The 26,290-nt window shown below is 36.0% G+C and overlaps 1 protein-coding gene across 1 annotated transcript in view; it reads left to right on the forward strand.

The window, feature by feature from the left end:
• Positions 1 to 26,290, forward strand: part of Necab1 (N-terminal EF-hand calcium binding protein 1) — a 146,588-nt gene that overhangs the window by 65,598 nt on the left and 54,700 nt on the right. The window contains exon 5 of the mRNA XM_015485766.2: positions 7,797 to 7,894. Within this exon, the coding sequence (XP_015341252.1) occupies positions 7,797 to 7,894 (98 nt within the window). The remainder of the gene's footprint in view (positions 1 to 7,796; positions 7,895 to 26,290) is intronic.

Raw genomic sequence — 26,290 nt, forward strand, 5'->3', positions numbered from 1 at the left:
ATTAGAAATGTGCAAAAGTAAATATATCTCAAATTTATTCTTTGTTGCAGAGCAATTATGGAACATTATATTTGAAACAATCTTATCTCTTTGACTACTGGAAGGGCAGAAACTTTACACTTTAAGATAAATGGATGAGATAATCTTTGTCCATGTTTGGGATTATTGTCTAGGCAGCCTGGGACTTCTTGGTGGTTAGAAGTGAATTTTTCTGGAAATTCTAACTGAAATCACAAGTACTTCCAGAGTCATAATTCTTACAATTTTAGAGTTTATCAAAACCTTCAAAACGCATTTTATAATTGAAAAGAGGTTCTCTTCCATTTTAGCAAAGTAGTTGAGCAACACTAAGATGGGTGATGCTGGGATAAAGTGTTAAAATGCAGGATTTCAGGACCATAACTGAAAAAAAACAAGACCACAATCACCAACTATGAACTCACTTAAAACCTAAGAAACAAATTATTATTAACCCTGTCTTGGGGCAGAAAAACTATGCCACAGAGACGTAAAGTTCCCAGAGTCACAGAGAAGGTAAAATGTAGATACAGCTTATATTTGTCGTTATTATGCATTATCTCTCCAGTATGTTACAGAGAGAAACATAAATTCCAGGAATTATTTTTTCAAAGACAGAATTTGATATAATCATTATTAATAACCTATGACTATTTAAACAATGCAGAACTTTAAATAGTCATTTTCCAATAGTCATTTAATAAGAAATTGAAAAAACAAACAACTGTGCTCCTTGTAGGGAGCACATATTGTCCATCCCAGGTTCAGGGAGAGGAATCCAACTGAAAAAGCAAGATAGGGATAAACAGATGCAAGGTACTTTGCTTTTGTTAGTCATGAAACATCAGCAGAGAATATCTTACCATGTGTTCATACCTGATGGGGCAGTGGCCCCGTTCACACACAATAATACAGTGCCAAGGGGGTAGAAAGGCCCTGTGGACCATACCACCAGCTTCATGTTGAACAGCAATCATCATAGAGGTAAGTCGTGGTTCACTCTCATCTATGTGTATAAAAAACTCCTATCAGGGAAATAAAGTTGAGAACTGAGAAAATTATCTTGATAATTACACAAAGGTATGGGACACATTTGTTCTGACTATCTAGATATGTCAGACCAAAGTAATCATTTCCTCAAGTCATTCAGCTAATTTATTTTATTTTCCATTTAACTTTTTCTGATTAACACAGCTGAGAAAACAGATTGTTACAGGGAATTTTAAGATAAAGACATTTAGTGTCTCTTCTTTATTTGCTATCTTGCATTGTCATTAAGGAATATTCCATTAAACTCCATCTTCCTTTAAAAATACTACAAATTTTAAAACATTGTAGTGTATCTTCACTTAATCACCACAAATTTTTTATTAATTTTCTTTTTCCATAATAAAGAACCTACGAAAAAGACTATGATTTTATCCTCGTAGTTCTAGTTAAGAAACTAGTAGATGAGGTCTAATTCAACAGAGTTGCTCTATATTTTTAAAATCCAGTGATTGTATTCCCAATCATGTTATAATCCTCCCCCTCTCTGTTCAAGAATATGCATTTTAATTTCCAGAGTGTAGTTTCATTTCTCATTATTTTGTGAATATAAAGTAAATATTTAAGTTGGATTCTAATCAAAGCCAAATGCTTCAGTTCTAGCAAGTGAAATATGTAGATTCACACCCTGCACAAGTTCCCTCATGTGCGTGGGAGGGGGAATGCTTGATTGGCACAGAAAGGAGATTTCATGTACTTTCTTCTAGAAGCCAATTAAAAATTCCAGGTATCTAAGACTTTCAATTTGTTGCTTTTGCTTAATTTGTCAGCTTACTCAATTATGTGCCCAGAAATAAAAATCTATTAAAATATTGATTAAAAAAATTATTTTTGTGATTTTAATTATGAAAGTAATATTTAACTACTATTGAAAATTTTTTAACAATACAGAATCACGTAGGTGTTTAAATTAAAATGTCAGTTTCTCTTACCCCATTCTGATCTGTTCTAACTGCTTTGAACATATTCTTCAAAATGTTTTTATGCACATGTTGACATTGATAGGTATGTATATATTATTGTTTTTCAGCAGCAAGATCATATTATATGATAGGTACAACTGCACACTGTTCTACCTCATTTTATTAAAAAATTTACATAGAATCTCATTTACATTATTATATATATTTTTTTGCCCTTTAATGGATTAAATTCCTTTTTAATGGATTTTCCAGATTGTTTCCAACTCTTCACTGGAACAAACAGCATTGAAGTAACTATTTCCATATGTATTATCTTTGCTCTTTTGTTCAAGAAGTTTTGTATGTTGGATTCCTCAAATTGTAATTTCCTAATTAAGCTTTTTCCGACATACACACCCACTGTCAGTCCATAGGAGTGCCAAGATTATTCTCTCTTCACATATAATTACAAAGTCCTTCCTGAAAGCATCTTCTGGCCTTTTCTTACCACTATTGGTCAATAAGCAAATGGTTTTTACTTAGAATTTTGAATTCTAGCATTGAGGCTTTGGTTTTATATTCATGCCATCTTTAGTTCTGATCTGAACAATTGAGAGCATGATCACTACTTTCCCAGTCCTACCCAGTTCATGACTATTTTCATAACCCTTCTCACTTTGACTGAACCCTTTTGCAAATCTTGAACTTGGTAGCTAAGAATTTTGAGATATTTATAGATGAGGGAAGAATACTTGCAAAGAAAGTTCACATAGCTAGAGTACTCTATCTGAAAGCATCCATAAGAAAGCTTTGTGGCCAAGGTAGAATATATTTAATAGTGTGTTGTTGGTTGTTACCTACTAAATATTAAACTATTTTGAAAGATAGATGATGTCTATAAATAATATTATAAAAACCGATGATATAGGAAACTCCCAGAATAAAAGATGACTAGCTTCATGGGCAATATTCTTTTTAGTGGTGATGTGCTAGGCACCTTTGGTCACACCACAGTGCTGGGCACCCCTGGTTATACTGCAGAATTGCAGTGCTGAGAGACCTATGCCAGTGAGCCTGGGTGCTGGGAAACAGAGGACTGTTTGTCCTCTTCCATGCTGTTAGAGCTGTGTCTACCTGGCAGGTGCCACTAGGTGATTGAATCATAGAACACATTGAGTGACACTGATCTGCACCTCCTCAAAATAACCCTTATTCTGAATTGCTAACAAATGCCTCTTTTCAGATCACTGGGGTTTTAACTCCCTGTCATCTCAGTTATTTTCTCTTCTCTAAAGTCTACTACTTCAGATGTTCCAACAAGGCGCTGTGGCATTTATTTAAATTCTTGAAAATGCTCTGTGAGCCCCATTGCCTGTGCAACCTTTGTGGCAGCCATGGGTCCTTTGGTTCTGATTTGCAGTTCTCAGGCCAAACCTGAAAACTTAACAATTTGGAGGATTGAGGTACAGAATAAAAACAAAAAATAAATAAATAAAACCTGTCATTTGATGACACAACACCCCGATTAAGTGCAGTAGGGAAGGGAGAAACTAACCTCTCATTAACATTTTGTTAGATAAGATGTCTCATTGAATATGCATGAGAAGATAATTTGCTTTCTGACAGTTAACTTGTTTAATATCTCTGTTTATAAATTGTACTCTACTGTTTCATTACAACCGAAGTCCAGATTCTTTTTACTTTCCAAAGATTTTTTTTCACTTAAACTGATGAGGACTGAATCTTGTACATTTCCATTAAGTGCAATATGACTCTGTTGAATCCAGGTCCATAATGGGAACCCACGTACAGATTTCCATAAAAGTAGATCTTTTTTGCAAGGAAGTTATTGTTACCCAAAGGCAATAGTTCCAAGGAACCAATATTTGTTCCAAGTTTTTATTTCTCTCTAATGCCATGATTTAAGGACAAAACACATTTGCCCAGCTCACACTGCCACCATGATTCATATGAAAAACCTGAGGCACAATAACAAGAATAAACCATTAGTTCAAGTTCAGCATTCCAAAGCCATCTCTGACCTCCTCTCCCTGCTTGCCACATTTTATTTGCACAGAGAGACTACTGAAGTTCTAAATCACTACCCTTCTTCTACCCCACAGCATAGCCGTGGTCCTTGTCCTATGATGAAATTGCTCCTGGCAATCACTGCGGCTCTTGTCTCTCTTGATGGTGTCACCAACATTCCCCAAATCATCCACATTGCATTCAGGGTAAATATTTCTAAAACGACAATCACTGTCTTTTTCAAAATTATTCCATGGCTTCCCAATACCCATAATGGTCTCAAATTTAATCTACACATCATAATCTCCTAGGAACCCCAAGATTCTGATTTAGTAGATGAGATCTTATAAGTGATCATAATTCCCAACAAGTATCCTAGAGCAATGCTTCTCAAACTTAAATGTACCTACAAATAACTTATTAAAATGGGGATTGTAGCCTGGAGCAGTGGTGAGGACCAGCACTCCAATAGTCCCAGCTACTTGGGAGATGAGAAAGGAACATCATTGAGCCCAGGAGTTTGAGACTAGCCTGGAAAACATAGTGAGATGCTATCTGAATTTAATTAATTAATCAATCGATTAATTAATTAGTTCATTCTACTTAGTTAAATTTAATTAATTATTTTTTTAAAAGCACATTGTGATCTAGCAGGTCTGGGGTCAACCTGAGATGTTATGTTCTAGTAAGAACTAACATGAAACTGCTAGTCTACAGACCACACTTCGAACAGTCAGGACACTAGAGGATTCTGATGCAGATGGTCAAAAATACTAACCTAGACCCGAGAATAAAGTTAGAGCACCTTGTAAGGAATGGTTTCAGAACATCTGGCTTCCTTTCTCACCACTGATTTTCAGTATCTTGCTGTCTCCCATCCTCAAATACCTCCTAGTCATGCCCTTCATGTCCTAGTAATGCTGAAATACATATATTCCAGCCAACATGACAAGATATCACCTACTTCCTTGCCTCCTCTCTGGTTGCCCAACAGGTTAGGTCCTATTTAGCTATTATTGAGCCATTGTTGATCTCACTCTTATGACATCCTCTCCAACTTACCCAGGTAGACGCAGGCATTCTTTGCCTTCTATTCAGATTATATCTTATACCTGGACTCTGAATCATCACCTTGAACATCGATCATGTATATTTCAGTTAATATTCATTTTCCATACCTGTTTGTACTTTCCCCAAAGGTAGAGACTCTGTCTGTTCATCTTCTTATTCAAACTCCTTCTACAGCCCCTGGCACATAAGAAACACTGAATAAATGTGTTAGGTTTTGAAATGAGTAAATGAATGCTAACCATAATAAAGTGGAAGGGAATTATCTCCTTGTACCTATGTTAGAGGTCTCTGACTCTATCATCTAACTTCCCTCTTATTGTCGCATTGGCATATGTCCCTCAGTGAGGAAGCTATCAAAGAGCTAGAGTGACACTAAGCTGCATCCGTCAAAATAACCCTGACCCTTAGATTTCTAGTTTATACTGCAATCCAGTACAATTGGGTACTGTAGTTCTTTCCCTTCTCAGAATTACGCTCTTTGCTTCCTAGTACATTGCTTGAGAAATTGCTGTTTTCTCTCTAACTACTTGAAGATTTGAGATGAGCAAGTGGATGAAGTTGAGATAGGAGTTAACTTCAAAGCTATGAGTCATTATTTTTCTTGTGTACTCTATCAGCGTGGGTCAGCATGTGCCCACATACATAGGATTTCCAAGTGGAAAGACAACTTAAATTCTCTGCAGAACTTTAGCTGACTAGTAAACTTGTCTTATGTAGGGAAGAAATATTTATTTGAAAAGGTGGCATTACCTCTTGTTTTATTTTTATGACTTCTTTAGCATTGAATTCTCCTTTCCACTTTATAAATCTCTGTGAGTTGCATTTAAAACTGCTATATAATTCTCTTTGAGATTGTGTATATATTAAAATAAAAACATTAACTTGCCCTTTTGTATCTTTCTTTAACTTTTTGCTTGCTTCAACTTATTATAGACTCTGTTCTGATATTTATTATTTTTCCAACTGATGAATATCCTGCAACCACATTAACCTCATGTTGGTTCCCAAGAGTGTTGTCCACTGGGATTTCATTTATTACAAATAATTGCACAGACAAGGTTAGACATCTTTGTCAACCCTATCAGAAAGTCAACACCATAACCAGGAATTAAAATGCTATTTGAAGCAGGCATTTGAGGAGTATTTTCTTATTTAGAATCCAACTTTACCCTTTCTAAAAAAGAATCTTTTTAAGAAATGCATCAATATGGTTTTTAAGTATTTTATAATCAAGAATGCATTTTGTAGGCTTGGGGTTGTGGCTCAGTGGTACACTGCTCGTCTAGCACACATAAGGCACTGAGTTCGAACCTCAGCACTACATAAAAATGAAATAAAGATATTGTGTCCAACTACAACTAAAAAATAAATATTAAAAAAATAATGCATTTTGCTTTCAGCAAAAATCTACCATTGGCTTTTAATCTATGTGTGCACAGACTATATTTTGACAACTTTAATCTAGAATTTATTCATTGCTTATCTGTGTTTTCATTCTTTTCAGAGAAGTCTTCACATTGACTAGTAAATTTGTCAAAGGCACTATTTATTATTAATATCAGTGTCAACAAATAATTCCATTTGGAGCATTAAATAGATTAATCAAGGAAGTTTCTATCAAACATACTGAAGTGTATCCCTGTGATCTCAGGTGGCTTAAAGGTTTCTTTTTTATCCTTTCAGTTTAATTTCATAAGTACTTACCACACATTAGAGGGAGACAATAAAGCCAGGCACAGTAGTGCACTCCTGTGATCCCAGCAGTGCAGGAGGCTGAGGCAGGAGGATCTCAAGTTCAAAGCTAATTGCAGCTACTTAGATCTCAACTTAGCCAGCCTCAACAATCTTGTCTTAAAATAAAAAATAAAAAAGGGCTGGGGATGTGGCTTAGTGATCAAGTGCCCCTGGATTTAGTCCCTAGTACCAAAATAAATAAATAAAGAGAAACAATAAACTACACTTCTATCCAAAGATGAGCTGTCGAGGGTTATTGATTTTCTATTAGCTGGAATAACCAGGATTTTTTCAATATGTAGTTTTCTGTTAGGTTTAGATCTCTCATTTTAGAAATGTATAGATTTCCAAAAATAAATATTTCGTTCTGCATTTATCTTTATATTTAATCTGTGTTCCTTTCTTTTCATTTTAATCACAATATCCAACACACTTTTTATTCCTAGTAACTGAAAAATGTCATAAACATGACTCTGCTCTTTGAAAAAGATTGTTTGGAAAAAAAAATTCACAGGGTGCCAGGAGCAGTTTCAAAACAGTGCCAGAGGAGGCCTCCCTCAGGTTTTGAGGCATCATTGATTCTTTGCCTTGAAGAGAGCTTAGCTTCCTTGAAGGTTTCCCAGAAGAAAGAATAAAATATAGCTTAACTTTGTTCTAAAATTAACTATCCCAGTGAAATCTATAATAATATACTGTTGAGAACATTTTTTTTATTAAAACAACCCTGTCAATAAATCCAGATTCATTTTTTCCTATTTTTATAGGAAGGAACATTGCTTCACAGAAAATGGTAACCATCCAGTTGTATTTATCTTCTCCTTTTTTAAAAATGAATTTAGTATATCAATCCCTTAGTCTCATTTGAAAACCTTCCAGTTTTCCTTTAGAGCCAACGTTTTGTTTTACTAGTTTGTGAAGAAAATTATCTGTTGATTTTTTTGTTTTATCATCACCTGAACTCAAACCTGAATGTATTTCAATATTTTCACTTTTCAGAATATTTTTCTCAGCACTTGGGCGAGTATGAGAACGTGCTAGCAGCACTGGAAGACCTGAATCTCTCCATCCTGAAGGCAATGGGAAAAACAAAGAAAGTAAGGAAATGCTGGTGTTTGTTTTCTATAAAAATATTTTCTTTGAAAAATATTTTTCTTGAAAAATCATACCTATTTCTTAGCATGTCATGAAAGATAGATTTCTTTTTTTTTCTTTTTTTTTTTTGATCATTAGGGACTTAATTTTCTTGATATTAAATAATCTATTTACTATTGTATAATTATAAACAAACTCTGTGCCAGAGACTCTGCTTTGTGCTGAGGATACAAAAATACAAAAAGTTATTTAGGCAGCTCTTAGTCTGGTGGGGACACATATGTGTAGATAAATAATTACATGATCGTGTAGCAGAGAGGAGCACAAGATGGGACACCCAATTCATGCTGAAAGCATGGCACGTGTGGATGCAGAGATAAAGGAAATAGTATAGCTAGACAAAGGAGAACTAGATATGGAATAGCATGTGCCGAGACTCTGTATACAGGGCACTCAAGCAAATGAAAATGGACAAAAGACTGAATTAAAGAAAGCCAAAGGCTGGCTCCAGGTGAGGTGAAACTGGAGTGGGAAGGGGACACACCTTTCATGATGTTAACAAAGCTAAGGATTTAAGCCTTTATCCTGGATGCGAAAAACAAAAACAAAACAAAAATAGTGAATATTTTAAGCAGAGAGATGAAAACTCATGAAATCTTTCAAAAAGACCATAGAAGAATTGGTTTAGGATTGGGGTGAGTATATTGGAGGATACAATCATGTAGATGAGTAAGGAGGTTAGTTCACTAGTCCAGGTGAAAGATGTCATTTGGAGATTCTAGAAGAAGATATGGGGAACAGAGAGCAAATTGCACACATATTTGACAAAACAGAACTTGGAGAAGGACTGAAGCTGGAGGATGAGAGAAATATGTGTCTAGGAGGCATCCTAGTTTTTAGCTTGTGTACCAGAGTCATGACTCTACCCTGGGATTACTGAGAGTGGACCAGGTATGAGGAGGTAAGATCATTAGTTCTCTTTTAGACATATTGAGTCTAAATTCCCTTAGAGACATCTGAGGAGAGTCAAATAAACCTGTGGCTACAGAAATCTAGATCTCATAGGTGAGTTCTAGACTTGGAGATATGAATTTATGAATTGCCAATACTTGAGCAAAGAACTTGAATAATATTATCAAGAGAGAAAATAAAAAGTACAGTGAGGAGAGAATATAACACTATGTCATAAGAAACTTGAAATTTGGGTGGTGGGAGGAGAATAAAGAGCCAGGAAGAGAGTCAGAATTGGGCAGAAAGATGTAAGGAAAGCCCAGAAGATATAGTGTCCAGAAGTTGAAGAAGAGAATATTTCAAGAAGTAGAGAGTAGTCAATAGTGTTGATCACTATGTAGAGATTAAGAGAAATAAAAATTAGAATTTCTATTGTCAGTGAATCAAGTAACATTTTAGCATATAAGATGCATGACAGGGCTGGGATTGTGGCTCATCGGTAGAGGGCTCGCCTAGTACAGGCGGGACCCAGGTTCAATCCTCAGCACCACATAAAAATAAAGGTATTGTGTTGTGTCCATCTACACCTAAAAAAATAAATATTAAAAAAAGATGCATGACAAATATAAATTTTTAAAGCATGTAAGGAATTTCTGGATAAAGACAACAGATTTATACATCCATTGAATTCTGCTTGTTTCTAAACCTCATTAAAAAAAGACTGGAATGAGATTATTTAAATGGGCAAGGGTATAGTAACAAAATTTAGGAACTGAAAAGCAGATGGGCAAGTGGTAGCTGAAAGAAGACTTGAGACATTGAATTCTTGGCCTGCAGTGACAAACAGAAAGTCACTAGCTTGTCTCATGAGACGGCTGAGGAATCAGTGGCACTAGTAGTCACCAGAAGAGGAGGGTATAGGGTAAAGTGAAATAATCTGCTAGGAGCCTGAGCAAGAAGCAATTAGACCCCCAGATCCCCTCTTCTACTCCACCCAGCTGATCAATGGCCTCTTTGTCAACCCAGGTTGAAAACAGATGTGTTTCTGAAAAGAGTAAAAGAGGTCTCTGTTCTGGGGCAATATCAGACACAGTTGAAGGATTCAGTAAAAGTTTATGCAGTAAATAAAAAGGTCTCCAGCTCTCTTCTCCTATTAAACTCCCAGAGCTTTGACAGTACATCCTTCAGGCAGACAGGAAGATTCTTCTTTCAGAAATCCTAACAGCACAAAAGGGGAAAAAAACATCTACAGATTCTCCTTTGATGAGAGCCTGGCCAGATCTCACTCTCCTTCTTTCTAGTACTGATCAACCAGTTCCTAGCCCACCTACCATTAAATTCACATAATCAGGCCACGAGGGGCAAAGACCAAACATGAACAAACAAGGAAAGAAAGAAGAAAAGAAGGGAGGGAGGGAGGGAGGGACAGAGGAAGGAGTTGACATAGGGGATTGTGTGGGAAGACGAATACTGGAGATAATTTTAGAAAATAAAGTTTAGAACATCTCCCAAAATATACAGCAAAACAGAAAATTGAGGCCTGAGCCTAGGATGCCCTGTACCCAAACACTAAATTGCAGAAAGGAAGAAAAAAATAAAGAAAATTAAAATCAGAATTCATTTCCTTTTGACTTCTTCAAGAATTTGAGAATTGCATGATTAACTTCATATCATGAGAATTTCTCTCCAGGAAGGTCATTTTAAAAACCCCTTCCTGGGATGGCTTCTCCCCATTCTTTAAGTCTTATCTTGAATACCATGGCCTCAGAAACGTTTTCTCTGCCCATCCTACCTACAAAGTTTATCCCTCTGGGAGTATCTCATTTGTTTCCTGCTGGTGATTATTAGAATGAGTAAGTACACAGTTTATTTATTCTTTATAGGGAGAGAGAAGAACAGTGTCACTTCTTGCTTAAAACATTTACCTGACAAAAGTCTTTAAAATTTTATTGATAAGTTAAATAAATTTATATTCATTAAATGAATACTCATGCAACACCCAAAGCTAAATATTTTTGCTCCTTCAAGAAAAATCTCCCCTAAGTCCATTTATGAAACTAAGATTTCTTTTAATATGAAAGAAGGCAAATATGTGGTTTTCCTTATTTTCTCACAGATGTGCTCTAAAATCATGTCATTTCCCTTGTATGAATACAATGAGGCTTTGTGGAATTAAAATTGAGGTCAACCTGTTATTTTGATCTCTTAAACTATTTAAAAAAAATTTGGGGGGGGGTATTGATGCCTAGAAATGCATTTGATTTGTATCACCTTACTGCTTAATTAAGCTTAATTAAAGAAAACATGTATCTTTGATTTTTTTCAAAAAAAAAAAAAAAAGAAAAGAAAAAAGGAAATGGTAGCGAATAAGATTAGAAAGGGTCCCTCAGTCCGATGCTCAAAGATGAACTACAGCAGGAACTGTGACATTTTTCAAGCTGCTGGTGCTCTGTGGCCTTCTCTGTGCTGTCCAGACAATGAAGCCTTCTGAGTGAGAAAGTTTCTTTTCAAGAATCTCGGTATATTTTTACCCAGATGAAAAGTCCTGTCTCAGCAGGAAGAGCTGACTATTCCAAGCTTTTATGAAAAATGGAATACAAGCCATTTGTGGTCTTTTTTGACTGGCAGTACATCTGTTTGCTGTGTCAGAGAACAGATTAAAAGGGTTTCAACCACTCAACCAAAACCCCAGGAGGTGACTCAGGACAGACATAACGTGCCATCATTTCCCTTCTCCTCCTTCTGAATCCAAGACTTTCAACACATCCTCAAGGGCTGCCTTGATTATTTTACTTTGCTTACTTTTCTGCAACAAATATCATAGATTAAATTCCAAATGATGATTTGAAAGTTCTGAAAGTGGTTAAAACTAGACCCTTCAATCAAACTTCAGATTCTCTCTCTCTCTCTCTCTCTCTCACACACACACACACACACACACACGCACACACCCATTAGGTTTTTCCATTTTTCTTTCTACATAGTGAGTGATAAATGGACTTACAGTATGTGAGGTGATTATAACCCAAAACAAAGGTAGAATTCTGGTGCTAAAGATAAAGTTCATTATGTGCTATGCTATATGTAAACATACATGGAATTTTCCTGTTTATTGGTAAAACGGAACAGGAGATCATTATAACTTCAGTGAAGAATGGTGTTCTTTAAATACTCATTTAGGGTTCAGGAGTCACTTGACTGAGTATAGCCATGAAAACTTCCAAAATTAAAATGGGTGTATATGTATAGTTTTTATCTAAAAGTTATTTTGCAAACAGGTGTATCTTGCAATCCATCTTCCTTAATAGCAAGGGAAGAAAAGGCCAGATCTATAGCACAGCTGGGCCTCTATTATCACTCTCCCTCTCTGGGATCCTTGTGATTTCTTGGGCTGGCACTTCTAGTTCTTCACCTCAACCTCCCATCCCTCCTCCACCACTGTTTCCTTGGGTTTGGCATCCAGGCCTCCCTGGATTCCATAGGCCTTTCATTATGTAAATGTTACAATAGTTTATTTTATGACTTTTACTAAAAAAAAAAAAAAAGAAGAAGAAGAAATACTGGTAGGTCTTAGTACTTCTCTATGGGGAAAATATCATTAACTGCTAAAGTTTATATAGGATTTATCATGAAAAATGTCTCTTCTTTCAGGTGAAATATCAGAGCCAAAATGGCATCGTGTGAAAGAATGAAATGCCCTCTTAGGCTTAGAAGACAGGTATTTTCATTCTTATAGTTTCATTATGACCTTTAGTTTCATTACAAGTGTTCATCAAAAATAAAAGGGAAGAGCTGGGAGTGGGGGCACACGCCTGTAATCCCAGTGGCTCAGGAGGTTGAGGCAGGAGAATTGAGAGTTCAAAGCCAGCCTCAGTGAAAAGCGAGATGCTGAGCAACTCAGTGAGACCTGGTCCCTAAATGAAATACAAAAATAGGGCTGGGGATGTGGCTCAGTGGTTGAGTGCCCCTGAGCTCAATCCCAGGTAACAAAAATAAATTTAAAAAAAAAGAAATAAAATAAAAGGGAAAATAATTCTTGAACTTCAGAGCGGCCAAACAAAGATATTTTCTAAAAAGCTTATTTGAGATCCCATTTGTTCCTTGGAACAATCTCTGATGTGCGGTTGTTGAGGGAGGAGGTAGAAAGTAGGGGTGTGGGAAATAGGAAAGAAGGGTCTTAAGGCTGCAAATTTGGCCCAGTTGGAGAGAAGCCCTAAGTTGGGCCTAAGCCTTAGAATCCATACAATCCTGGCCAGGTTTCTTCCCAGCGCCTTACAAAGGGGAATGCCAGGCCTCAGGAAAGGCTGCTGAATTAAATCACGAGGACATTGTCCTCTCAGAGGAGACCATGCCCACCTGAAGTACTCTTCAGTGTCTGCAGAGAGTAAGGAATCCTGGTAGAGGAACTTACCACCTCTGACTGGGCAAGGAGTGGACAGAGCCCTTCGAATGCACATGAGCATGACTTTGGGGTAACTTACAGACAAGAAGAAGCCACTTTGAAACTACTGATAGGGCTTGCAAGGTTCATGAGAAGATCAACAAAGCAACGGTTGGGGGATTACAGTAGGGGGATAGGGGACAGAGGCTCATAGCAAAATCTGCTCATGCTCAGGACTTGGGTTGCCTACCTGGCAACCACGTCATTTGTTCTTCCTGACCACTGCTGCAGCCCCACAAAACTCCTGGCAGCTGATGTGACTTCCCTGAGCCAAGGTACCACAAAGCCTAGTGACTCTTCCTTCTTGCTAGCTTAGTACTTGAGTGTCTATGAACAGAAAAGAAAGGAGCAATAACAGAAAATGCCAAATAGTACTTAAATGGTGTCTTGGAGTATTTAAGTTCTTTAATATACATTATTTTTATTTATTCTTTATAAAATCCTCGAGAAGAATATTAGACAAATAGTAATTTTCCTAATATTCAAAATGAAGAAACTGACTGACAAAGTGGTAGTTGATTTATTGAGATCATAAAGAGAATGACACTGAAATCAAGTAACCTTGATTTTAACATTTCTTATTTAAGATATGTGTGACTCCACATTGAACATATTATACATATACAATTCCAAGTTGAATCATGATGCACAAAAACAATTCTGGTGTTAGATAACTTTGATTTTTCGAAATAATTGAACTCTCCCAAGTTCAGCTGTGGAAGAACAAAGGCCCAGAGATTTCCAATTTTTTTTATTAGAATTATTTTAAGGTTTGTTTCAGAAAAACAAATAGGTGTCCAAAGCTCGGTATGATATGTGAAGAACATACGAAAGAAATTATGGACAGAAGTGGGTGACAATTAAATGGTGACAAAATAATTTTTTTTAAAAGAGAGAGAGAGAGAGAGAGAGAATTTTTAATATTTATTTTTTAGTTTTCGGCGGACACAGCATCTTTGTTTGTATGTGGAGTTGAGGATCGAACCCAGGCCGCACACATGCCAGGCGAGTGCGCTACCGCTTGAGCCACATCCCCAGCCCATGACATAATAATTAACTGCTAAAATCAAAAGATGAAGTACATAAGCGAAGTTCTAGAAAGGGAGTGTCATACGTTGTTTATATGTAGTTTGTTGTCACCAGACGAATAGATGGAACTTTGAATTAAAAAAATAAGAGAAGTTACATGGAACAAGGAATATCTAGCTTTCTGTATTCTAGAAGAGTGAAATACATCATAAAAAGAAGTGCTGACCAGAAGTAGTATTCTTCCTATTTTTCCCCAATTTCCTTTGAAAATAGAGCCTGAGATAAAAGCTTATATTTATATTAATATTCTGTTAGGGGTGTATGATCTCAGATGAGGGTAAGGCAGTGAGCCAGAGAAAAATGAGAAAATCTTCAGTGGAATGTTTTACCAAGCTGGCTACATGTTCATAATAAATGCAGTTGATTACTCAAAAAAAAGTGCTGATATACTCAAGAGCAATAAACAAAAAAATATTGGTGTTCTTCTGAGCTCTAGATAGATTTATAAAGGATCCAAAACCATCCAAATTGAAGTCCTATTGATTTGTTTTCCAAATAGCTAATTATTCCACTACTATTTATTGAACAATTCATTCTTCATCCACTCAAGGTTTACTAGTCTGTTCCATTGCAATGATGTTTATTCCAGTATCAGTAATATATTAGTTTAATTTTTGAATTCTTAGATATGTTTGAAATGGGAAGGTACAAGTTTTCCCCATCACTCTTATTTTCTAAAAATATTTGCCTTCTGTTTTGTCAGTTTTACACAAGTTTAGTAATTATTTTTTCCTTATTCTAAGGGAATTTTTCATTGTATTTTTATTGGATTTTCATTAAATTTGTCAAGTAATTTTGAGAAAATTTTCATATCTATGCTATTTTTCCTTCCCTTGCAGGAACGTGAATATTTCTCCATTTATTCAAGCTTCCTTTTATGTCTCATTAAAATTTTTATGATACTTGACACAGTTTCAAAACATTTCTTGTTAAATCAATCCATAAATATTTTATATCTTGGTTGCTCTTATGAATTGTCTCTTTCTTCATCTTATAACTTAATATTGGTGGGATACTGGAAAATGATTGATGTTTTACATGTATTAGTAACCAGGTTAGCTACCATCTTGAGTATCTGCTCCATCTATGACATGCCATTTATCTTCCTTTGCTGATAATCTAGGCTTAAACATTGAAATCCATTGCCACTGTAGAACCAACCCACCTCAATCTATCTTCCAAGGAATCAGTCAATCTGTACACAGCTTTCATCTTCCTGATTCATCTCCCCCATTTTTCTGATATGAACTCTGAAGTGATATTATATTGTTTTCCATAAGGTTTCAAATTCTACTTCAGTGCATAGGCAATAGTAAAGCATGATTCTACAATTTAGAATATTGTATCTTAGAGGAACATGGTCATTTTCTACAATACCAAATTAGCGTTAAAAAAGTTAATTCACACCTGGCACAGTGGTACACACCTGTAATCCCAGTGACTCAGGAGGCCAAAGCAGGAGGACCGAAAGTTCAAGGCTAGCCTGGCCAACTTAGTAAGACCCTTAGCAACTTAGCAAGACCCTGTCTCAAAATAAAAAATGAAAAAGACTAGGATAGAGCTCCATGATAAAGTGCCCCTGGTTCATCCCCAATAGTAAAAAATGAAAAAAAAAAAGGGTAAGTCAAAAGTACTACATATACAAACTTGTAAAACATTAATAGACTCTTTGTATATTTTTACCCAATGAAGAAAGACACAAAAACAATAAAACAGTGGACAAATAGATAATTAAACTTGATGCTCAAAAAAGAGAGAGGTCAGTGTTAACTGATTAGTCAGATAAAGCTTCAAGGAAGGGGTGAAATTTCCAGAAGCCTCAAAGAAAAGGTTTCTTCTACCCTACCAAGATAGGGTAGAAGAAACTATAGTAATAACTTTTCTTTGATTTGGTAGGGACAGTTCTGAGGGCTAGTTCTGCCAGAAGTGCTCTTTCAAGTCCAGAAGAGCAGTAGTTTGTGGACGAGTGGGTCAGATCAGGCTGACTATCATTTGCAGGATGTCATCTTATTTACTCTTGCTTGAATGAGTATAAAATACCAAGCAGTGATCTTGCAGATAACTGTGAGTTGAGATGACTAACTCGACTAATTCCTAGAGCTGTGATAATTAGAGGCTCCAAATTGATGTCTGCTATACCCCAAAGCCACAGTGTCCCTATTAATATTCACTTTCTTGTGATTGCTTTATGTTGTTAGACAATCCTCTCAACCCTCCTTCTCCCTCTCCCACGTCAAGCAGAAATAAGATGATAGTGAGAAATTATTTTTATTTTGTCATATACCTATGATTTTGAATAGCTATTTATTTTCTTCATGGGAATATTTTTTACTCTATTGTTCTTAAATTGCTACCTGAAACACTTATGTTCTTAACAGAAAATGAGAGTTAATTTTCTGCTTAACCAAGTGACGAGTACCAAGTACACTATTTTATTTTAACAGAAACTCTGATTTACTTTGCCTTAGGGTATAGTTCTGAACCATATGACCTGAGTGAACTCCAGTCCTATTTCTAAATAACTGATCTTTGAAATTTTAAAAGCTAGACAGAGGAAAGGAAAGTTATTATAAACTACAAACTATTGGAGTTACACAACACAGCATATCATTCCTTCTGTCATGAGAATCAAATTTGATATGGCTCTTTTTATTTTCCTAGAGTAGAAAAGTGCAGAGAAAGAGAAAGATTAAAAATCGGTCTGTGTTGTATTCCTCAGATCTGATAGACATCAATTATCATGTTGAAGCTGTTCTTTCTCTTTCTGGTTTGCCATCACAAACAAAAAATACTAAATATTATTTGAGGATTAATTAGTTTTGACAAAGTCATAATTTTGATAGTACATCCAGAAACAAAATGAATGTGTGCAAAAGTTTATTATAGGTGCCCTCTGTGAGGCTACAGAGCAGGAGATCTCATGGCCACAGGGTGGTATGCTATGTGTTCCCTTGGGACAATTCATTCAGTGACCTCTCAGTTGTGTAATGACACATGGAATGCATCTCTATCAGCTTGGCAGAGTTATTGAATGGGTCTGGGATCTCCAGAAAACACTCTTAGTTTCTTTAAACTTGAATAAACTTCCATTTGAATTAATGTTTTGGATCTTCATCACTTTTCAGGACTACCAATTGTCCTATAAGTGGCCTGGCTTCCAGGTTTATGGGAAGGAGATATTTTCATTAGTTATGCAAATGGGTATCAGAATGCTAACTATGTATTAGTGCTCTATGAGACTGGATTTCTACCTAGCAGATCTCTTTTTCTTGTTGAATCAAAAAATAATAATCTAATAATACAATCAATATTTATTGGACCATTACCACCCACCAAGCAAACAATCAAATCTTTTACTTTGGTAACGTAGTTTATCTTAATCTTTTATCAGATTCTGTGATTATCTCTGTAAGGGATATATGAACAGGTAGAAAATTTGGTAACACATCTAGCCACACAGAAAATATATGGATAGCAATCTCAAACTGATGCCCTGTGAATTGCTGTCTAGCCTTTCTAGACTTGAAGTTATTATGATTTCTAATCAGTTTCTTGAAAAGAAGACCAAACTAGTGGCTGGGTAGACATAAAATATTTTAGGCTTTGTTAGTTGTAATAGCTATATACTGCTGAATAACCAGTTTCCCCAAAATTTATCAGCTTCAGAAAACCAACATTTATTATTTTATGCAGTTTTTGAGGGCCAGGAATCCTGTAGTAGTTTACCTGGCTGATTCTGACAGAGATTATCCAGGAGTATAGTCCATTTGGGAATTGGGGGACCGAAGTTATCAAAAGGGAGTTGAGGAGTTGCTTCTAAGCTTACTCATCTAGTCATTAGCACATTCCAGGGAAATGGAGAGTTGGCCATGTGGGTTCAGGTCCTCACCTCATGGGTCTTTCTAGGGCTGCTCATATGATGTGGCATTTGCCTTTCTCCAGAAAAGTGATTATAAAAAAGAACAAGAAGACAGAGAAAGACAGAGAGAAAGTGAGACTGAGATGAGAGAGAGAAAAATAGTATATAATCTTGTACTAACAACTCATCACTCCTATCATATACTATTCATTAGAAATAAGTCAGTAAGTGCAGTCACACTCAGGTAAAGGGGGACTAAACTCCATTTCTGTGTACCTATCTTTAAAACCACCATAGTAGTCAACTTTTAACTACCCTCCTCTGTATGTGAGTGTGTGTGTATGTGTGTGTGTGTGTGTGTGTGTCTGGTGAAGTGGCAGAAAGAAATCTTTATCTTTTTTTCTCCATTGATATCTGTTCTATTAAAAGAGATCAAATTTATTTTAAAAATTCTAACATGTATGTTTATTCCTTATGTTAGCTGAATTTTACTAATTCTGAAAAATAGTATCAATTATCTTTCATTTTTAGAAATATGCTCCAAGCCACACATACAAATATATGTCCAATGAGATTGATATCAATAGAATAAAAAACGTGTAATGTTAAAAAATACATTCCCTGAGTTTGAATAAAGTTAATGTTAAAGGTTTTTATACTTTTAAAAAGCTTTTAAAGAAATATTTAGAAGATAGGCTTTCAAAGAGGGTTCCAGGTTTTCAATGACTAAAAATCCATGTCCCTAAGAACACCTAAGTTCAATCACTGATTCAGCAGAAATACCAGGCTGGGAAATCCAAAGGTGTATTAGTCAGCTTTCCATTTGTGTAGCAAATTAACTGAGATAATCAGCTTAAAAAGAGGGAAGGTTTATTTTGGCTCACGAATGATTTCAGTCCATGATAAGCTGGACTTATTGCTTTTGGACCTATAGTGAGGCAGTATATCATGGCAGAGAACACATAGTGAAGTGAACTGTTCACCTCATGGTATCTGGGAAGCAAAGAGAAAGAGGAAGAGGAGAGGTTGAGGTTCCAATATCCCCTTCAAGAGCATGACCCCAATGACCTAACACCTTCGCTAAGCCTTACCTTCTAAAGGTTCTACCATCTCTCATTAGTGCCAAGCTGGGAATCAAACTTTTAACATGTAGAATCTTGGGTGATATCCAAGATACAAACTACAGCAAAAGGAGTATCAGTTTTGCAATCCAGTGCCCTCAAGAGTCTCACTATAGAGCAGAATGGGTGATGCAGGACTTTCTGCAACACAAAGCTTTAGATCTGATAGGAGTGGTTCAATGTGCAGTGATACTAGAAAATAGGAAAGCATCCATTTGTCCAGCTAATGTGAAAAGGTATCATGAAATAGATGACATTTCAGCTTAGCTTCAAAGAACAGAAAGTAGGTCTATGGGTACATATTGCTAGGATATAGTAGGAAAGGAAGTCACTTTAAGGAAAAGAAGTAACAGAAACAAAAGTGTAAGAAACACAGTCCTTCTTTGTGGAAATCTGGAATACAGCATCTTTAAAGCAGTCAGCAATTTTGGACACACATACATGTTCAGGCTAAAAGGCAATTTTTCTTGGAACTTTAGAGATTAATCATTGAACCCAGCAGGACATTGAAAGCTTTAAACAGAAGCAATAAACAACTTGTACTTCTCTCATGGCTGCTTGTTTCCTAACAGGCACCCCTAAAATGCAGGAAAAGTTTGCTCCCATCACCATATTGATCTTTATTCTTTGAAAGGAAGGTTATTCTGCATATTTCATGTTTGTTTACATACATGTTGTTCCTGACATTTTTATGAATTTACCATTCTCAACTCATTTCTATAAGAAAAAATATATAGAGAAAAAAATATGAGCTAAAATAAGCCTTTCTCTTTATAAGTTGATTATCTCAGGTATTTGTTATAGTGACAGAAAACTGACAACACAAAGTATCGTATCTCATTGTATCATCAGTTACTCCCAGTACTAGTGAAGGTACTCAGAAAATTTTAAAAATATATATTGGTTCCCAGAAGAGCTGAGGATATGTTTCAGATCACTGCCAAACCTGAATCAGCTGGAAGGGAAGAGGAACTGGGTGGCCACAATTCAATTCTAGACAGGTTAAAGAGCCAACATGGGTGTCCATTCCAAGAAACCAGGGAGAAGGTGAAGGGGAAGCAGATTCACGGAATTTCCCTCCAAGACTGTTTCAGTTTGTTGGAATGATTGCTTGACCAAAACAAAAAGAATACTCCTTCTGAGTTCACTGCCTCTTGGAGTGAAAAACTATCCATCTCCAGCAGAACTGGACTCTACTAGTGCTAACAGCAGTAAGGAACCTTGCAAGGGTCCAGGTGCATCTTGTGCCCAGCTTCAGAGGTCAGGATAAGAGAAAAGGATTAGCAATTTTAATCATAGTACTCATGCAATTTAATGTTTTTGTAAAGGATGCTATTTTTAAAAGATGTAGGTCAGCATCAAGTTTTCTCACTGTTGGAATTTTTTCCTTAGTCCATTGTGCTGAATTTGTCTTTAAGATGATTTTGACTATGACACATCTTCAGTTCAGGATCTTCTGTTCTGACATTTTGAGAGCTGTAACCAAGATTATAGTGTGGTGGAACATGGTAGGCGCAGGTGAGTAATATTTTTAGAATTTCTCAGTAACAGAAGCCTCATTTTTATGCTGATCATCTGAAGAACAAGGGGGAAAAAGAAAGACATATATAGCATAAATATCATATAAAATGGACTGATAACATATTTAGTTGCAGATTATTAACAGTTACATTTTTCCACAGAGAAACAGTTAAATAATGATGATGCTAAGCAGAACCTAATTTTCTCTTACTATATAAAGGAATATATGATATTACAAAAGAGTGAAGCCTATTTTATTTCCTTGTCAATTCTACCTTTGAGTTCTGCATAGGTAATGACTATTCGATGCAATATAGAAAATGACCTCCCAACCTAATGCAAATCAAGATACATTTCTGGAAAGAACAATCTCATATTCAGATAAAACTTGATTTTGTTCCTAACTGTGCTATTTGCTAGTGTATGCCTGTTAACATCTTAGCCTCTGTTTCTTCCTTTGTTAAATAGAAATAATTATGTTTCTTTCCCAAAGATATTGGGAAGATAAACTGAGAAAAGATATGTAGAAGGTCTAGCACTGCATAGAGGCCATAAGAGGAAGTCAAATCACATCAGTTAAACCTTGTTACTTCCAAGTTTATTCCCAAGTTTCAACCTTTGTTTTTAGAAACCATTGCTAAACATGTGGCTTGGTGCTTTATACGATGGGATGGATTTTTCTCTTAGAACAACCATCAAAATATTTTTCTACAAAGTAAAAGAAGAACTCAAAAGAGCAAGTAACAAATAATCTAAATAAGAGTTTGGAATATTCATCTTCCAGAAAAAAAAATTTAAGCCAGAAGTTTAAGTTAAATTTCTTTAAAAGTGAATACTAAAGTGGAGTGCTTCATGAAACTTTGTTTCTTTGCTCTGATCCACATGGAAGCTGATTTATAAAAACCAAGTCAGCAGATAAAGCACACAGGCTTGTTTCTGGGAGAAGTTCAGTCTGGTGAATTCATAGAGTCATTTGTTTCCCTGAGTGATTGACCAGTTTCCCCTGATAAGCAGAGACACATATGATAGTGTAGAGGTGCAAATGTCTGTCAATAAAAGAATTATCAAAACTCAACAGAAATTAATTCATAAAATATAGGGGAACAACTGAAAAGGAATCACAACTCCTAGTCAGCCATCTTCCTATTAATGTGATCAAAACAGATCATCTGCAGTGACAGAATATATACTCCTACAACTCCCTTGGAAGCACAAAGGCGGTATGTGGGACCTAGCTACCAGAGTTATAAATAGCTCCTGGAACAGAATCTGATGCTTCTGAATCCCAAAGAGAAAGCAGAAAACGTTGTCTTTGCACCAAGGAAGCACAGATACCTTTTGAAAAGCAATAAACAAACAAGAGTCGTGTATGTGGAGGGCAGGTACTTCTACAACCTAACTTAATTGACTCACAAGGAGTACAGTAGGCATCCAGCATTAGCAACTATCCTCTAAAAGTGATATGATAATAAAAACATTTTATTCATGGCAACTCTGCTTTCTCATTTTGCTACAGGTTTTGCTTCAGGGGATAGAACAAGTGATTATCAATTTGAGAAACAGACTAGGAAGTTATGTGAACCCTCTTCCCTACCCTCAAGGTATAATGCAAAATAGTTGGATGTTTGGCGTCTTTGCAGAAAGGAATACTTTGTGGAATAAGCTACAGCCACACAGAAAGGACCTCATAAAGAAATACTCTGTAGAATAAACCTGTGGCAGGAATTGGAAGGAACTGGTTTCCTCCTTTACTTCTTATTCTCTATTCCATTTTATATTTTTCTCATGCAAATAAGAGGCACAATTAAAACTCAATGAGCTGATCATCGTAGGAGGATAATTTTTCCAATGTACCTGTTTTAGACCATGTGTTATAGAGTCTGTATTTTATTTTATTTCTGTATTTAATTTCTCAAATTGACAATCACTTATTCTATCTGCTGAAGAAAAACCTGCAGCAAAATGAGAAAGACAGTAGAGTTGCCACTAATGAAATATTTTAATTATCATAGCATTTTTAAAGGATAGTTGCTAATGTTGGATGCCTACAGTGTTCCTTGTGAGTCAATTAAGTTAGGTTGTAGAAGCACCTGTCTTACACATACACGACTCTTTGTTTATTTATTGCTTTTCAAAAGGTATCTGTGCTTCCTTGGTGCAAAGACAACCTTTTCCAATTCTTTTTTCAAAAATATTTATTTTTTTAGTTGTAGTTGACACAATACCTTTATTTCTTTATTTTTTATGTGGTGATGATGCTCGAACCCAGGGCCTTGCACATGCTAGTCGAGTGCTCTACTGCTAAGCCACAACCCCAGCCTTCAAGAATTCTTTAAGGGGTAGTTAGGATGCAAATTCACTTTGATTCCACTACTCCTTATCTGCAGTCCAAAATCCCAAACTTCTGAAAACAGAATGTTTTAGTTTTGATGTTATTGTTGCTTCTGCTATTTGATAAGCTTAGCATCAGAATCCATTTGATAGTGAAACCTATTTTAATTTTCAGAACATTGCTGCAAAAAATATCAATATGGTCCTAACAGCTCCAGATCCTGCTGTAGGTATGATATATGGTTCTTATCTCTCTTAATTCTGAAAAGTTCTGAACTTTAAAACACTTCTGGCTCCAAAGGATTTAATAAAAGATTTAATTATGATGGATATCTTGTTATAAATGGTATGATAATATATCTTCTAATTATTTTTTTAAGACCATCAGATTGTATGCCTCAGCAATGCTAAAATGCAATAGTATCTTATGTTTAAAAAACAAAACTGCTATGGCTGTGGTTGTAGCTCAGTGGCAATGCACTTGCCTCGCACATGTGAGGCACTGGGTTCAATCCTCAGCACCACATAAAAATAAACAAACAAAAAATAAAGATTTTTTAAAAATCTGCTAATTCTTTGATAAGTTTGCTGCATTTTTAAAGAACAGTAGAATTATATCATGCATAGACAAGTGAAAATTAACCCCCGGAGCTCTGGGGAAAATGTGGATGAATTTATTGACCTTTCAAAAATGACACTCTTGCGAGATAACTAATTATGTTGGTGGTAAATGTACTGGCATGCAATGAATTAGGAATGCTTTCATTTGTAAGCTTAATTTACTAAGAGATGTCAGGAGCTGCTTTCCATAAGTCACTGCTGACAGATGGCTGAGATGGCTTTGGGAATAATCAATTGGTTTAGAGAATAATTCCTTTTTATATTTACTATTGCTACAGGATGAGATTAATTACTCATTATCCCTTTTTAATCTTTTTATCCTCTATAATTTTCTGTAGACTTTTTTCTAGTTATATCCTGTATCATCTGAGGAGGTAAACAATATGTCTTCAAAATTGTGTCATACATGTAAAAAATCTCTTTAATCCAATTACAGTTCAGAAAAACCCAGAATCAGCTGAATATTGGGCTGCATTTTGAGCAGATGGAAAAGCTGTGAATCCAGTTCCCCGCTGTGAGAGTAAGTTTAGGATGGAAGTCAGGGCCTCCCCCCACAACTCTAGTGGCCCTCACCTTCCCTTTTAAACCACCATCACTCAGGACCCCAAATCCAAATGAAAAATATAACTTGTATTTAAAACAAGTGATTATCAATTTGAGAAATAGACTAGGAAGTTATATGAATTTGGAGTAGAATAACTTATCAAAATCAATATTTCCGTACTTCCTGAGATCAGACATTATATCAACCGTTTAGAGACCTGTGAAACCACAGAGCCTAAAAAATGAAAAATTACAATATCTGAAGCCATCTAGGACTGAAGGATTCCAAAGGCCTAGAACTTCAAAAGAAGTAGCAGCTCCCAAAGCATCCTTCTTAGCTGAATTTGCTGCTTGGACCCTCTTCCCTGGTCCAAAACTCCTAACCTTCTCTCTTTTCTGGCTCTTTGCATATTCATCTCTCATGCATAACTGTCCTTAATGCAAAGTAATTCCTAATAGTAGAAATAGCTGCTATTTATTGAGTATTTTAATACATGTCTTCCATGGAGAATACATTATCTCCATCTTTTAGCCCTACTGCACTGAGTCACAGTCAAGCATCTGGTACACAGTAGGTGCTCAATAGTGTTTCCTAACCTCTCTCTCTTCACCTCCAGTATTTCATTAGTCTCATCCCAATGGAGATTCCTTCATTGGACACAGCAAACATTGATGAATTATTGTGTCTGCTCAAATCTTCTGGAAAGCAGAGACCTTGCTAGAATTAAATGCAAGAGATTTGGAGGGGGATGGATATTCGGGTTCAGTGGGAGCAAGAGTAGTAGCCAGAACTTTTGGCCTGTCATGAAGGTCGGATACCTGAGAATGAAGAAGAGATGGAATGGGGACAAGGAAGAGCCTGAGAGAAAGTCTTGGCTTGGCCAGTAGGGCACCTCAGAGCAAAGCAGCCTGCAAAGGAATCCCACATCAGTCAGAAATGTCCCAGGTCAGAACCTCCATAATTAGTCCCTGGAAGGGAGTAGCCTGGAGAGAATGTGATTTTAGCTCGAACATGCAGAAGACCTCAAGGTGTGACAGCTAGCGACTGTCTCTTAAGTACACTTTTATGGCAGCTCCTTTCTTGAGGTACCTTCCCCCTTTTTTGAGTATTATAATATTTTATTGGAGCACTATAATTGTACATAATAGTTGGGTTCATTCTGACAAAATCATACATACATGGAATTTCATTTACTCCATTTCAGTGCCCATTCCCCACTTCCTCTCCCCTCTATTCTCCTTTCTCTACTCTACTGACCTTCCTTTCACTCATTTATTTATGTAGTTTTGATTGCTGCTTTCTACATATACATAAAGTGAAATATCCTATGGTATGCCTATTATTTACTTTTATTTGTTGTTTTTAGATATACATGATAGTAGAGTCCATTTTGACATTTTATACATATATGGAGTACAACCCATTCCAATTAGGATCCCATTCTTGTGGTTGTACATAATATGGAGCTACACTGGTAGTGTATTCATATATGAACAAAAAAAAAGTTATGTCCTATTCTTTGTGCTGTCTTTCCTATTCCCATCTCCCCTCCCTTCCCTTCATTCCCATTTGTCTAATCCAATGAACTACTATTCTTCCCCTACCTACCCTCTCTTGTTGTGGGTTAGCATCTACATATCAGAGAGAACATTCAGTCTTTAGTTTGGGGGAGACTGGCTTATTTCACTTAGCACGATAATCTCCAGTTCCATCCATTTACCATCAAATGCCATAAATTCACTTCTTCTTTATGTCTGAGTAATATTCCCTTGTGTATACATAGCACGTTTTCTTTATCCATTCATCTGTTGAAGAGCACTTAGGTTGGTTCCATAGCTTGGCTACTGCAAATATTGATGTGGATGTGTCACTGCAGTATGCTGATTTTTAACTTATATATATATATATATATATATATAT

The sequence above is a fragment of the Marmota marmota genome, unplaced genomic scaffold (assembly GCF_001458135.2).
Source record: "Marmota marmota marmota unplaced genomic scaffold, marMar, whole genome shotgun sequence".
Lineage (NCBI taxonomy): Eukaryota > Metazoa > Chordata > Mammalia > Rodentia > Sciuridae > Marmota > Marmota marmota.